Source organism: Microtus pennsylvanicus, chromosome X (assembly GCF_037038515.1).
Source record: "Microtus pennsylvanicus isolate mMicPen1 chromosome X, mMicPen1.hap1, whole genome shotgun sequence".
NCBI lineage: Eukaryota > Metazoa > Chordata > Mammalia > Rodentia > Cricetidae > Microtus > Microtus pennsylvanicus.
This window is the reverse complement of record NC_134601.1, coordinates 100,919,456-100,936,046: the sequence shown is the minus strand read 5'-3', so window position 1 is coordinate 100,936,046 and position 16,591 is coordinate 100,919,456. Positions and strand designations below refer to the sequence as shown.

At 39.0% G+C, this 16,591-nt stretch overlaps 1 protein-coding gene across 5 annotated transcripts in view; it reads left to right on the top strand.

The window, feature by feature from the left end:
• Nucleotides 1-8,429, top strand: part of Tab3 (TGF-beta activated kinase 1 (MAP3K7) binding protein 3) — a 62,287-nt gene extending 53,858 nt beyond the window's left edge. For all 5 annotated transcript variants that reach the window (XM_075957288.1, XM_075957289.1, XM_075957287.1 and 2 more), the window contains 2 exons: nt 790-891; nt 4,212-8,429. In XM_075957288.1, coding sequence (XP_075813403.1) covers nt 790-891; nt 4,212-4,360 — 251 coding nt within the window. In that variant the 3' untranslated portion in view covers nt 4,361-8,429. The remainder of the gene's footprint in view (nt 1-789; nt 892-4,211) is intronic.
• The last annotated feature ends 8,162 nt before the right edge of the window (nt 8,430-16,591 follow it).

The following is a 16,591-nucleotide window of genomic DNA, read 5'->3' as shown; positions in this document are numbered from 1 at the left end:
TAATAACCTGTAATTTTTTTTTGGGGGGGGGGTTTCGAGACAGGGTTTCTCTGTGGTTTTGGAGCCTGTCCTGGAACTAGCTCTTGTAGACCAGGCTGGTCTCGAACTCACAGAGATCCGCCTGCCTCTGCCTCCCGAGTGCTGGGATTAAAGGCGTGCGCCACCACCGCCCGGCTAACCTGTAAATTCATAACATAGAGGATGATCATTCTAACATAAAATTGAAATCCCTGAAATGAGTTGGGAGCCCATGTTTGTCACTATATAGTATTACTTAGAGTTGCTTCCATTTTCCAAGAAGTAGTATTTTCTATGTATTCCAGTCTGGTCTTTGCCTCCTAAATGCTGGGATTACAAGAATGTACTACCACCACCATCGCCATTGTCATTTTTTTTGATCTTTTGAGACAGATTCCCATATAACTCAGGCATAGTTATGCCTTGTATGCATAGTTTGTTTTTATTCAATACTTTTTTACTGAATGGTTTAATCAAAGGATCACTAAAGTATAATTTGCTTTTCATGTTTCCATTTAGTTGCTCTCACTGAGTCTTTAACTACATTGTTTCCATTATGACTTATTATTTGGGACCGGTGTCCTGCATAGCTCATAAAGAAGTGTTATATTTAGCATTTAACCTCAGACGCAATTGAAAGGTAATGTGAAGCAATAGGAAAGGAAAATCCCCTCAGCTGAATGGGAAGCAGGAGCAGTCATTATGAACCCATTTACTCTTGCTGAAGAATTATTTCCTCCCCGCTCAGTACCTTTGCTTTTTCTTATGCAGACTCCTCAGACCTCTGCACAATTGAGAGAAAAGCCCGAAGAATTAGTGTGACTTCCAAAGTACAGGCAGATGTCCATGAATCCCAAGCAGCAGCTGCAGATGGTTTGTACCCATGTCTCTGGAGTATGTTAACCTATAAAAATTATCGTAACTACAACATGCCTTTAGTTTTATCTTCGAAAATTACAGTCCAAATGCATAATATTAAATGTTATAGTAGATCCCTGGTGTTTGCTAACAATGGTTTTAAAAGATACTTTTTATTAATTTATGCCTGCTTTATATGTACATCTCAATTTATACTGGCCACATTACACATGTTCAGTAGCCACATTGGACACCTTTTTGGACAGGCCAGTTCTCTAGCAATACTATATAGAAAGCAAGACAAAATCATTTTCAGATGAGTTGCAAGTTCTGGATGTGGTAAGATTCTCACACAAATGTCTAATGCTTCTTCAGCTTCATATGCTTTCATGCCATTGAAAGCAGGTCTCTAAAAAGAGTAGTATATGTTTGTATTGGAATACTTACATATTCCATAAGATATATGCCAAATCACCTTTAATTTGCAAATGAAAAGGTAACGTCATAAGAAGCAAGATGAATGAATGAAAGTTCTTGTTGAGTTTTTTCCTTTATCATAAAGATATTTCAGAAAAAGAAGCTTTTTTAATTTATCATTGAAACACTTTCTATTTACTTTTTTTTTGGTTTCTTGAAACAGGGTTTTTCAGTGTAACAGCCCTGGCTTTTCTGGGAGCTAGCTCATGTAGACCAGGCTGGCCTCAAACTCACAGAGATCCCCCTGCCTCTGCCTTCCGAGTGCTGGGATTAAAGGTGTGTGCCACCACTGCCTGACTTCTGTGTACTATTTTAATTGAATGATTTTGAGCAATTTGTCTTCTTATTATAAATACTATACAAGCAATAATAAAATGTTTGTGAGGCCTTTCATTTTTATGAAAATAGACTATTATATAATTCAAAACCTACTTCAGCTCTTTATACAGTTTTTAGTGTATGTTGTACAAAATGCTTTCATTTGTGTCCTTTTATCATGTTCCCTGCTGTCCTCTTTTGTTGTAATAGGAGCTGCGGGCTGTGTTCCTGCCGCCCCAGATCCTGGTCGCCTGGCTAGCTTATGCCCCGAAATAACAACACACAAACTGTATTCTTTTAAACACTGCTTGGCCCATTAGCTCTAGCCCTTACTGGCTAATTCTGATATCCTGATCTACCCATCTCTAGTAAACTGTGTAGCACTGGTCTTACCGGGAAAGATTCAGCATGTCTGACCTGGCGGCTTGCTTCATCACGAGTGTGTCTCCCCGGAAGAAGGGAGCATGGGCTCTGTTCCAGAGAGCAGAGCTGTCGAGTCTGAGCTCACTTCCTCTTCCTCCCAGCATTCTGTTCTGTTTACTCCACCCACCTATGTTGTAACCAATAAAATGGGCCAAGGCAGTTTCTTTATTAGCCAATGACCTTCCTCCATCACTCTTTAGTTCTCACTTGTGCATAAATTATTTTTTAATAAATATTTTCTACAAGGTAGCCTACAAACTGCTTTTAAATATGCCATAAAGGTGATTGATTGTTCATGTAAATCAAATTAAGCATTCTAGAATACTATTTCTATTTTAAATGAATTGTATGCTTTCTTAGCACTAAAAACAAATGTATTGGTCAGTTACCTCATAGTGATTCATGATTTCAGTGAAGTCAGCGTGACACTGAACAGGTAAAAGAGACTGACTTTACGAGGTTCAAGGAGGCCTTTTCTTTATGTACATAGGTTTGAAAGCTGGTTTCAAAGGCTACGTTTAGGAATAGTATAAAAAGAATATAACAACTAAGGATTTAAGTTGTTAGCCTTTTTCACTACATGACATTTGTGGTATTACAGTGTCACTTGTCCTAAGGGTAAAATTGGGAATTTTAGAGCCTGTCTATAAACAACTCTATGGCGGTGACTTATTCATAGCTAAAGGTGGCACTGAAACATCCCCAAAAACTGTTTGTGGTCACAGGAATATGTTGAAGATCCCAGTGAATTTATTCTAACAAAAAATCACTTTTCTGAGAAAAGCTTAGAGACTCCTCATAGGACAAAGTTTAGGGTTTAAACCTGTTTATTTGACCTCATGGAGTCATAGAAGATAGGTAATTTGATAAACTGGAAGTAGGTAATTTGATAAACTGGAAGTTACCTAGTTGGTTTTCAGTCAGAAATAGGCTTAACCCAAAACAACTGCCAAAGCCTGACCAAGTCTCCATTTCCCGACCTTTCTAAATGGATATTAACTATTACCACTTAATTAATTAATGGATATTAAGTATTACCACTTAATTAATAAGTATTGCCACTTAATAGGAATGGCTTCCAGTGTTCTCTGGGTGGGTTCTCTGAGCCTCCTTACCTTGCCATCAACTCCTAGGGCTAATCCATCAGCTCTGTGGCTTTCTATGCAGTAACCCTCCTTCTCAATAGGGATTCTTCCAACAAGGCAGAATTGCCAAATGAACTCTAGAAGCACAGCCCTTTTGAGTCTAAGGCCGGAGAAATTAAGACTTAAAAAGAATACAAGTTTCGAGTTTTTATGAAATCCTGAAAAATCAATCTAAAGTTGTTTATATTAGATATTTCCAGGTGTAGATACTTTTCAAAAAAAATATATGAATAACTTTTTGGCAAATAGGAACAATTCTGAGAACAAAAGAATCATGTAGCCGGGTAGTGGTGGTGTGTGTACACCTTTAATTCTGGCACTCAGAAGGCAGAGACTGGCTTATCTCTGGGTTCTAGGGCAGGTCTCAAAAATCCAAAAAAAAAAAAAGAATCATGTCTATAGAATGAATTTTAGTTTTATAAATCGCTGTTAAGTCTTGTTCTCTTCACTATTCTGGGAACAACTGTGTTAGGAATTTTATTAGCTAGTGATGAAGCATTTGGTATAAAACACATGTACATTCCTGGAACCAAGTGTCTCATGGGATAAAGTATCTATTTTGTCAGCCATTTACTATTCTATGGCAGTACTTGCAGACAGGAAAGTCGCAGAGAATACAAAATTTACTGAATATGCTGTCAAATGGTTCTCATGGTGTTTTCGTTCAGTTGGAACATAGCTTAATTAATGGGTAACAAACTAGAAAGGGTGTCTATTCTGGGCTTCTCCATATCCTTGTCTTAGATCACAAAATGAGTGTGTTTAGAACAAAGTGGAACCTGTATCATCCAGCTTCTGTGCAGTTACAGTTTTCCAGTATTATGGTTACTAATTAGCGTATACATTGGGTAAGGTAGAAAGTTCTTCCCTTTGTTTCTGTGGTAGTTTGTCATTTCAGTTTTGGTCAGTTTGGGTAATGCTTGCGCAAACAATTTGATCTAGCTCCATTTCTCTTGGATCCCCTTTCCTCAGAACATATAAGTGGCTGCAAACAGAGTCCTCGGACGCAACCCCGAGATGAGGATTATGAAGGGGCTCCATGGAATTGTGACAGCTGTACCTTTCTCAACCACCCGGCCCTGAATCGCTGTGAGCAGTGTGAGATGCCGCGGTACACTTGAGTTGAGAAGAACTGAAACTTGGAGCACTTCACTGGAAGAGAAGCCTCGGGATGGTGTTCATCTGCCCAGCCTTTTCATTTCTTGGTTGCACAGGGGAGGAGGAGCAATGACACTGTAGCTACTGGGCTCACAAAAAGGAAAACTGGGGAGGTCTTTCTTTTTTCCTTTCTTAACTCCTCAGAGAGTGAGAGGTAGAAGGAGATACTTGAAACTGGGAAAGGATTCAGTCCTGAAAGAATGTACACAGAGAAATTAAGGGCTTCTGTGGAATTGCAATTGTTAAAGTTCCTGCTGAATGGCTCTTTCTTTCTAAAGGTGAACTTTGAATTATGGTAGGACATGTTACAGTTTATGCAGACAAACTGTGAATTCCAGAGCAGACTTACTTGGTCACAGCTCTCTGGAAACCAAGGCTCCCTGTGCCTCTTCCTGCTGCTTCCTGTGAAGAGATGGACAGGAAAAAGCACCCGGGATATGCTTTATTTTCTTTTTGCAAAATAATGACTTTATTTGTAATTGCTGCTTTTTTCAGGGGTAATTTCAAACACACATTCATACACAAACAGGATACTTCAAAATGTGATTTGTAGTAGTCAGGAATTAGACATATCGTGCCCTTTGTGAGGACGTACAATCAGAGGTAGTAAAATCTCATTTGCTTGAACAATGGGTCATCAAGCTGCATCGACACTGGTAACTAAGACATACTTGTGCCACGTGAGTTACTGTATACTTTTCTTAGGTTATTGGTTTTAAAAGTAATGAAGTATGGTTTTAGAAAATGATATTCTCAAAAAACCATGCTTTGCCAGTAGCACGGTGAATGTATGCCAAATGCAAGTCCATTCCAAAACCATTTGGAAATCCTGAGCTCAGCTGTGGTTCCTAAATGCTTGCAGTATATAGGGTCCCCCACTTCTAGTTTGTGATGAATACATGATGTTTACAGCGCAAACATACTTTGTACCTTAGTCTAATTTAGCTGAAAAATCACTATGAGCTATTTATTTGCACATGTGTTAACCAGCCAGTGAGAGAAAAATTGAAGTTGGACAACATTATAAAAGTTGCATTATTTGTGTCATAAGGGAAGGCTACTCACAAAATATGATTGGGCTGGGGCTGCAGCTAAGTGGATGTGCACTAGCCTAGCAAACACAAGGTGCTCTAGGTTTGAAAAGAAAAAGAAAAGATACTATCAAAGAATGCTATATACAGGGGGCTTTGACCATTTTTTTTAAAAGCTGAACAGCTAGATCATACTGAATTCTGATAGTTCGTGGAATACTAAAGCACTACTTAGGAGACAGAATGCAGATGTGGATACACTGAAGAAGATACTAAGTAAGGCCACTTGCCGTGATGTATCATGAGAAAATAATATTATATTTAAATAAGTTCTCTGCCTTAAATTTCCTTCTTGGCTCAGAATTGAATTTTAGAATCTCCCCATTTTGGTGAACATAGACAGCAATAAAGTTGGTAGTTCTCCGTCCTGAAGAATTTTACCTGAGGAAATACCAGGTCCGCCACCCCCTCCTGTATACACAGTCACTTTGTACTGTCACTAATTTAGCATTAGTCTCTGGCAGACCTGGAAAAATAAGCTGCACTCAACAGCGTAATGAAACCAAAGGCATAACTCATTGTAGTTTTCTATTAGAACCATAATTTTACACACTGCATATAGCCTTTATATGTGGAGAATGCCCCAAAATACATCCATTTGTCTCACAAAGAGCATGATTATATAATTACTAGTAAATATCTCTCATGCAACTGTGGCAAACTGTGAAAATAATAATGGTGGAAAAGCAGACAGGCTCAAAATCATGGACTAGGAAAGGGTGAAAGGGCTTGTAACATGGGTCTCTTGTCAATCCCCAATACCCGTCTAGCAGTCCTACTGTTCTTTAAGGTACCCTTGCCGTTGTATGGTTTCTTGTCTCCCTTAGTGATGGACAACTCCACTTGCTGTTACCACACAAGTTAAGGGGAACATATATACTACTTGGTCTTCTTCCTAAAAGATGTACAAGTATTCATAGTGAGATGCTGAAATACCAACAGTTAGTGTGGCACTTGTTAGTTGAAAATGAAAGTAGCATGTGTGAAAAGTCTGATGCTTTATTAAAACCATGTAGATGATATTTAAACTATTGCATGAAAATACACCAAGGCCATTAAGCTGTTAACATACAGTAGTAGATGCATGGTTTCAGTCTTTTGATGATATATCTAGTCAATCATTTCTTTCACCTGATAGAAAAAAAAATGAGTCAGCATTTGATTTGCTTGGTGTAGAAGGTGGGTATGAGACGTCAGAAGGACTTTAAGGAAGTTTTGTACATGTTTTAGTTGTTCGCAAGATTCATATGTCCACATAGACTGCATTCAGTACCTAAAACTGAACAAAATAACGACACTGGTTATTTTGAAACATTTAACTGTGTTCCATGTATGTATGGACTGCTCCTTACCTATGACCAGATTGATTAAGAATTCATTAAACCTTCCAGGTGCTTTTTTTTTCCAGAATGTTCTCCTGGTCAGATTGGTATGCGTAAGTGGGTGGAATATAGTGGTAAGGTAGAACTTGGGGTGGTACCTGGCTGCTGAAGTGTCCATGCCCTTTGGATCAGTTGTTGCACTCCTGTTTCTTGTACGAGGCTCGCTTTCGTAAAATACTAGTTTAATGTATCTAGTAACACAACCCTGACTCTACATTTTACATTATTTCACTGGTTTTGTAAACTGGGTTTTTAGAAAGTACGTTTGCCATTGTGTTAAAAGAATATTGCCCCCTTAAATTTTGGAGTTCTTCAGGTTTAAAGTGAAAATAGAAGAGCCAGAAACCTCTAAGCATTGTGAAATGTTTTGGATTGATACTGATCTAGTTTGGAAGAAAGCAGAGGCAAGGGATATTAAAGAAACAAAAGAAATGTGTTGTATAAATATGTAGTTTTAGAGCAGATTAATAATGGTGGAAGAAAGTGTTGCTAACTTGTTTATTCCCCAGGAAGAAATGGGAAGTGTGATATGCAGTTTAATTTTTAAGGAGCTGGTCTCAATTTTAGTACTTTCTAATTATAAAAGAAATCAATGTTTCCTTAAATTTTGTCATTGGTTTGTCACACTTATCTAAGGATTTATATCCAACTCTCTGTGACAACTCAATTTTATATAGTCTTTTAAAAAAAGTAATGTTTATGTATTTCTGACAGTATGAAGAGAAAGAATATGAGGCATAGAAGAACTGTCTTTTAGAAATATCAGTGATGTATCCTGAAATGTGAAGATGTCCCTTTAAGATTACAAATTGAATTCTTTTACTATTGTACCATTGTTAGACCTTGAATGAATCCATGTTGCAGTGTGTGTCTGTGTATCTAGAGAAAAGGAAGTGACAATTGAAATGTTTCTTTAAAACTCAGAACCGAGCACTGTCTGTGTTGCACCACTACTGTATCTTTTTTGGAAGAATTAACAGTATTTCCCTCTTGTGAAAGTTAATTCTGATGATGTTTTACATTCACCAGATTTGTTTCTGTATTATTTGCATCCCCAAATATTTAATTCAAGTAGAATTGTGCATGGCTTGAGCATTCAGAGATAACAGAATGAGTCAATTTTAGTTTGTAAAGCCATGAACAGTTTGCTTTGAGACTGAATAATAGTTCTGAGTTCTTATGTATAACAACATTCATTGTCCATGTTTCTTTCCCTACTGTAAAAGAATTGATCATTTTCTTCATTAAAGCAGCAAGAAGTTAATTAAATCTTGTACATACCATGTCTCTTAGATTTCTGAGTATGCTGTGAAGGACATTATTTTGAGAAAAATTTGTACAAAGACATATTAAAAGGCTATGCATGCATCGTACCTCCAAGCAGTACATCTTCAGAAAGTCAAAGATTCCTGCAAAATAAACTAATAAACTAAAAACAAGCTCTACATTCTGCATCTTTTCTGTGAACTAGTTATGATTCTAAACACTCGTGTTTCTGCATTGCAGAGCTAATTGGCACATTTCCCATATTTTAGGGCATGTAGTCACATTAGGCTTGTGGTGAGTATCATTAGGAACCCATTAACTCTGACTTGAATATTTGGTCAAAGCACGGATAAATAGGTTTTATAGAAAGTTTGGGAAATGTTAGAAACTCAAATGCTTCATTCCATTCAACATTATTTACAGAAGAATGAGTAGTTTGCTTTTTTAAAGTATCATTTATAACTAGTTTTTTAAAGGTCAAAGAATCACGAGGCCCTAACACATTTGCCTGAATTCTGCTGAATTTTTCCACCTACAGAGAAATTGCCACAGCTGGATTATAACCTTTCCTTTAGGAATTTCTGCATGTCTGTTGTAAGAAATTTGTAAACATAAACAGTTCTCTGATACCCCACGTACTCATTGGTCACCTGCCAAAATTATATATAAGCAGTATTCATCTTTGTCATTACTCTTGGATTATTTTGAAAATTTTCAGTATCAGTATTTGTAAATACACTTAAGTTAAGCATATTGTGCTCGCGGCATCTTAAATACTGAATATTCTATGTTGAGTTCCCCTAATAGGCAGCAGACTTAAAAGTAAGCTTTCCTAAATTAAAATATAAACAGAACACTTGAAATACATAGCTCATATCTTTTTACACACATAAATGAATTTGCATGTTCTTGCTCTCCTGTTGGAAGCCATTTATTAAGAATGTGTTCCTAAGGACACTCCCATTTAGTTAGGCTATACGAAATCCTACAGGTTATGTATAGGGAGAACATGGTATGCCATCCCTAAAAAGGCTAAGGCAAGAGGATTGTGAATTCAAGGCAGCTTGGGCTAGAATAGTGAAACGCACCCCCAGGGAAGTGTGTTAATACTTTCTTCCATCTTCAACATTTTAGGCTGTCTTTTAAATGATTTATTCTGAAAGAGTTATTTCAAGTATTTGTTAACTGCACTGATAATTTTCTGTGGTGCTCATTCATGTTAACATTTGTGAGAAGTGTGTTACCCATATTGTGATTTGTCTTCAACTACTGCCCAGGACCTAGGGATGTATGTAGCTCAATAGTTGGACACACATACCATCATCACCACATCACCAAAAAGAAAAAGATTCTGACCAGCTTAATTTCCATACAGAAGGCTATGGGATAGATAGTCGGGGGTAGGGTCAGTTTTTGTGTTGGGGCTATACAGAGTTTGTTTCCCAACAGCAGTTCCCCTCTACAAAAACTCCACTAGACTCCCCTGTTCATGTGGCATTGTCCAGGTAATGTTTTGCGGTGAATATTTCAAAGATAGTATATCTAATAAACTGGTTATGGAGAATCATGCCTCATTTAGGGAGACTGAAGCAGGATGATCACTGTGAGTTTAAAACCCCAAATCTTGAACATGCTAAAGAGGCATTCCCTTGCTGAGCTACACACCCAACCTGTGAATAAAAGTTCTGCATGTTTCAGAGTCTCAGAATCTCACTGTGTCTCTTGTCCTGCCTTCTGAACATTGGTAGGTAAACTTGGCAAATACGTATTTCAACAGGTGTGATGAAGCCTAATTTGTAGACCTGACTTGTGATTTGGGAACGGAGTGCGCTACTTGCCACCTTCTGTAAGTTAGTATATTCTTTTAACTTTGCTGTGCATTTCTCTCTGGTTTCTAGGCAGTTTTCAGGTAATGTTATCCCCTTGGCAGGGAGAAAGTGTCTTCTGAATGTGACAGGACTGCCGCCCTGAACCCAGCAACTGCAGCTGCCTGTACAAGATCAGTGCGGTCAGCATCCCAGTGCGGAGTGGGGAGGGACTCATAAGCTCCCACCCTTAGCTGACCAGTTATTGGGGCTCAATGGTAGGGGGAGTGAGAGTAAATTTTCTTTTAAGTATATGGTCTCTATAAGTTAACCATCCTCCAACCGTGTGTATATGGACCACATAAATGGTGTGAGTGTGTGTGTGTGAGTGTGTGTGGAGAGAGAGAGAAAGCGCGGCATGAAGCTGGGAAAGAGGTGGGGAGATGGATGTGAAACCACAGGAATACAGGCAAATGTGAAGCGTGTATATGATGACAATACTGAAAAGCAGCTTCACTATCCTTCCCCCTCAGCACCAACACACATGATGTTGAGTACCTGCATAAAATCTAAGAACTAATGGAATGTATGCTTTGTTCTTGTCTCCCTCCTGGTTGCTCTTGTGCTCCCTCCTCTCCCTGTCTTCCCATCTCCACCTCTCCTCTCTTCCCTCCCATCTCTTTTGTCAATCCGCTCCTCTTCCTCCCCACCCACTACTCAACTACCGGTGGGTCTGGAGCCAACACAGATGGTGAGACTGTCACTTAATAAAAAAGAATATGACATTTAAAAATTAAGTTTCAAGTACAGGGATTTGAAAGACATTGGGTAGGTGAAGAACCTGAGCTTAGGCTTCCTAAGCTTCCTGGGTTTGTCTTTTACACTGGATATGGTTCAGAACGACCTGGATGGATTTCCTTTCTAAAAACTTTATAGAATTAATAAATGATATTGCATAGTTTTCTATATTTTAACATGTGAATGATATTCTTCATGATGTTTATGCAACTCATTTTTCCCATCAACATTTTAATCAGGAAGTTTATACATACAGATATACTTACTCTAGTTTTTCAAATTGCCATGTAGGATTCAATTATGTGACTATCAGAAACTTTCCATTCCCTTGTCTCAGTTTTCTAATAAAAACAGCAGTATGTAAAAGAAAACCAAAAAACCTAAAATATATTTATGAAACTCTCAAAAAATTTAATGAAAATATTTTAAGAGCTGATGGTTGGCCATGGTATCTCAACTTGTTATCTCAGCACTCAGGAAAGGATCTTAAGTTTGTGACCAGGCTTGTCGACACACCAAGAAACCTTGCAACAAAGCACAACTCAAATGGCTGTCCATATTGGTATGCAGGCATGGTGTGATTAATACATGTCTCTATCATATTAATTATATATATTTACATATATATATATATATATATATATATATATATATATATATATATATATATATATATATAATGGAAGATCATGCTCAGGAGGCTGAGGCAGAACCAAGATTTCAAGGTCAGCCTATGCATACCAAGAACCTGTCTCTGAAAAAAAAAAAGCCTTCCTAACATCCTAACATTTATAGCCATTTCTAAGTGCCGTCCCCCAGCTTGTTTTTTAAAAATCAGTAGTAGTAGTATTGTAGTCTGATGGGATTGTGGATGATTCAGGAAATAAATGCTCAAGATATTGGGGAAGAGGAGCAAACAGCACACTGCTTTATACTCTATCTGACAGCAAATCAAAGGAGCATCCACGGCAAAAAAGATGGATTTCAAGATCATGATTTCAATTTTTCTCCCCAAACTCCCTATTAGAATAAAAACATTTTTATGGTTGGAAATAGGGAAGAGTACCTTCAGGGGATGAGAAATGGCAGGAGGCAGATGGGGCTATATTGAGGACGTTAGCTGCCTGTGTCAGATAGGGCTCATGAACAAGCCAACGCTGAGCAGTGAGCCAATGAAATTGGACAAGAAGTAGATTGCAGCGTTTGTTTTCTGGCTCCTCTGGCACCAGCGCTCACAAAAGAAGGGGGGGGGGGGACTTGGTTCTCAACTCGCTGAGGGCCATAAGGCACCAGGTAATTGTAAACTGCCACCATAAACGTCGAAAACACGCGTGGCTGGCTGAGTATTCCAGGGAGGGTTGTTTTAACTAATAAATTGTAAAAACGCTCCCTATCTTTGTGGCTTATTGAGAGACGGGGAAAAAAAAGAACCACTTGGTGCTTAGCAAAACAGTGAATTTCCCAAGCTTTCTAATATTTGATACCAAATAATTTGCAATCAAAAAACAGAACTATCGAAAAAGGGTAACACTATTTTCAGTTTTGTTAGAATGTAAAGGTTCCAACCACTGTGAGCCACGTGGCATTTGTAATATTCTTTTCTTCGATGAGACCGTCTCGTGCAGACCACACTGTCCTCAAACTTACTATGGAACCGAAGATGGTCTTGAACACTTCGGCCTCTTCCTTTAGACTCCCCGATGCTGACACTACAGCTGCTCAGCTCACTCCACTCGTGCAGTCCCGGGGGGGACCCCAGCTCTTCTTTCATGCTAGGTAAGCACTCGTGCAGTCCCGGGTGTGGACCCCAGCTCTTCTTTCATGCTAGGTAAGCACTCGTGCAGTCCCGGGTGTGGACCCCAGCTCTTCTTTCATGCTAGGTAAGCACTCGTGCAGTCCCGGGTGTGGACCCCAGCTCTTCTTTCATGCTAGGTAAGCACTCTTGCACTGAACTGCACTCTTAGCATTTGGAGAGACTGGTGAAGTTAGCAAATGGGGGTGGGGCGGGGGAAAACAAAAAGTTTATAGAATAAAACTTTCTATAAAGATCATAATTCCAAACAACTTGAATCAGTATTGTATTTCTCAAAAAAGGAAAAGCCAGATCAGGAAAGGCTACATTCAAATCAAAATAAAAGTGATTTTTTTTTCTAACTTTTACAATGCAAGTACAAAAGAAGCGAACCAAGGAAGAAACCAGAGGGAATGGATAAAGAGATGAAGAGCCAACATACAAAAAAAACTTGTAGGATGGGGGAGATTGCTCAGTGGGTAAAGTGGGGCCATAGTTTGGATGCCCAGCTACTATGTAAGAAGCCTTGTATGGCAGTACGCAACTGTAACCCCATCTCTAGCAGACAGAAACAGGCAAATACCAGGAGACTTACTAGCCAAACAGACTAACCAGGCACTATGAGAGACATTGCCTCAAAAACTAAGCTGGAAAGCAATTAGGAAGGTATCCTGACTTCAACCTCTGTCCTCCATGGGTATCCATGTGCAACATAAACACACACACATAAACACACACAGAAGCATGGGCCTACACACATGACATGTAGGCAATTCTATTACAGGAAATTAATAAGGAGTACCAGAGGGAACAAAGCAACATACAATAGAGAAACTCAAATATACACCCATCCTCAAATAAGGACTCAGTCAATGAAAGAATGCATATACGACAGTGGTCTAATAAAATAATGGAATAGCTGAAAAAATGCTATTGTTTTATGATGCGATAGGCATTATCATAGCACAATACATTTTTCACATGTTTGTGGTGACAGTAAATGTAAAAAAAAATCTGTGGGACTGCTCCTATAAAATGTTTAATGCATGGAGTTACTTACAGTTCAGACTTAATAAAGCCCTGTGATACTGATCGACTATTTACTAAGCTATACTTTGAATCATTATTTTTGCAAGTTCTCCAACTTACAAAAATGTGTTGAAAGTAGCATTCTGTATTATTCCCTCCGTGTCTTCATTCATAATATTTAATGCATTTCTTGATTGCCTCAGACTTTGGGCTTGTATTCTCTATTCCACTTACAATAATGAAATTTTCAAAACATTTCTTAGACTATATCCCCTTCTGTAAGAGATGCATGACTATCTAAGAAAACTGGGGGCATGAAGGCTGGATAAACATTTTCCACAAACCTAGGTAACGAAAGCGACACCAGAACTCTTCCTAATTTGTAAAATACTCAAGCCCACCCCTCAGATTTTGACATTAAAAATAGGCTAAATTGTGAATATCACGAACATTTTTGGTTAATCATCATGCTTTGTATTTCATAACTACTTTAAGTTTTTCTTCTGATTATAATTTCATCATTTCCCGCTTCTATTTCCTGTATTGAAATTCTCCTGTGTTATCCTCCTTGTTCTCTCAAACTCATGGCCTTTTTCTCATTGCTTCTTGTTACATACATATGTCTATTTGTGTGAGTGTGTACATGTGTATATACATACTCAGTCTGTGTAATGTTGCTTGTATGTATGCTTTCAGGGAGCAATTATTTTTAAAATTTCCATTGATTACCCAAAGCAATAAAGAACAACTCAGTTTCTGAAACAGAATTATATGGGCCCCACTTTTTTATTGTAAGGCATCAAATGTAAAAGCTACTAAAAGTAAATAAAACTACCCCCCCCAAACCTACAGAGCTCTTAAGAATGCTTGATTCAAACACAGAGTAAAAGAAAAAAAATATTTCATTCAGGCAACTCTACAAAGAAGATTTTATAACAAAGACATCATCACAAACAACAAAGAGAATTTTCTACTGTCAGAAAACGGCGTAACAAGAGCACCATGTCACAGAGTTAGCTCAGAGAGTTCAACTGCATTATTTCTATATACAAAAGAAACTCTCCACATGTGGCACAAATAACTAATTCAGAACTCTAGGTGGTGTCTCTTCTGAGAGACACTTACCCAGCAGAAGATATCACTGCAAATTATGAGATAGTAATACAGCTCTACTGTATGGTGAGCAAACACTGTATAATGTGTCCAGAGTCAAGAATCTTCACAGGCTGGGGAGTGCCACATGAGTAAACCAAGTGTCTGGGCTGGCTTGGGGCTTACTAGGTAGCCACACTGGTTTCAGACTCACAATCCTTCTGCCTCACTCTCCCAACTATTTTCTTTGGATATATACCTAGTAGTGAGATGGCAGGATGGTATGGTAGTTACATTTTTAATCTGCCATGACTCTACTTACATTCCTACCAACAATGTGCAGGGCTTTCCTTTTGTCCGCACTCCGTAACATCACTAAAACAAGATGGTTGCCTTCACCACTGCCATTCGACATGGCACCGGAAGTGCCAGCTAAACCAGTTGTGAAATAAAATGTACCTATATTGGAAAAGGAGTAAAACTAACTTGGAGCAGGTGCCAGAAGACAGAGTAAGCTGCTCCAGCAACTGGTTTCCCATACAAAAACCCATGTCCACAGCTGAAAGTACCAAGCTATCATCCCCAGAGCTAAGAAAATGTGTAGTACCCACTCTCTTATATTATAATAAGAAAAGCCTAGTGAAGCCCGGCGGTGGTGGTGCACGCCTTTAATCCCAGCACTCGGGAGGCAGAGGCAGGCGGATCTCTGGGAGTTCGAGGCCAGCCTGGACTACAAGAGCTAGTTCCAGGACAGGAACCAAAAAGCTACCGAGAAACCCTGTCTCGAAAATCCAAAAAAAGAAAAGAAAAGAAAAGAAAAAAAGAAAGAAAAGAAAAGCCTAGTGAAGGAGGCAGAAAGCGAAGACATCCCCGGTACTCTTTGCCCAACTCCAAGCTGTGTCATGTACTGAGAGATGTCTCCTGTTTGGAGGAGGAGCATGGATTAAGTCCATCCCTCAGGCAGGAAAACCATTACCAGACCTTCTGTGTGAAACTGCATCCAAAACCATCCACTGGGTTCTGGGATCCTCTGGATTGTCCTTACATAGTCAAGGGCCTTTTACCATCCACCCTCTCCTCAAGATCAGGCAGTAGAACAGGGAATAAGAATCTTCTACCAAATAAGGCAGAACAGTGACCTCAGGAATTTGCCTTAGAGCCGAGAGACAGGTCTTCTGCAGTGAGTCCCAGCAACAGGCTAAGCCCAAACATAGGTTCATGTGACCTGTATGTGGACCAGGCAGAAATATGTAATTGTAGCAGAATGGTCTCTTGTTTTAGCAGGCATCCCTGCCAGAGCAATTACTTGGACAATCGTTTGGAGTGCCACAGATGACAAGGGTGGTAATGCACTATGTAGAAGCCTGGGATTGTTACCAGCAGGATGCGGCCTGAGCATAGGCCAAGGGCTACAGATGGGGAATCTGGGCCTGTCCTGGACTGAGGTGTAGGCCGACAGAGACGGACTAGCCACGTTAGGTACTCCTTCTAGCCCTTCCGACTGCAGATTTGGAATTAATCCTCGACTTGCTGCTTCCTCTAGTGCTGCAACAGTAACACAAAGACAGCTGATAGGAGGGGAACTTGGTCGTAGGGCGCCATCTAGTGCTGAAAAGGAAATGTCCATCTACTCAGAAAATGAGCTGAAGGCTTGGATTTTCTAGGACAGAAAAAAAAAGCCTTGTTACAAACACTAGAATAAATAATGATTTGTTCTTTGTGCAGATGATAGTGCATGTCAATAATCAGTAAGCTTTCAGAAACTCAGTGTCAATTATGTACAAAATAAGACACCAGAAGCTGATCATATAATGACCAATATCTGCCAAATCAAAATAGCTCTTTAAGGAAACTCAATGGAAGGGGGAGGGAGGGAATTTGCCATGGTGGACCATTTTTTATTAAAATATAATTACATCATTTTCTTTCCTCTCTCAAA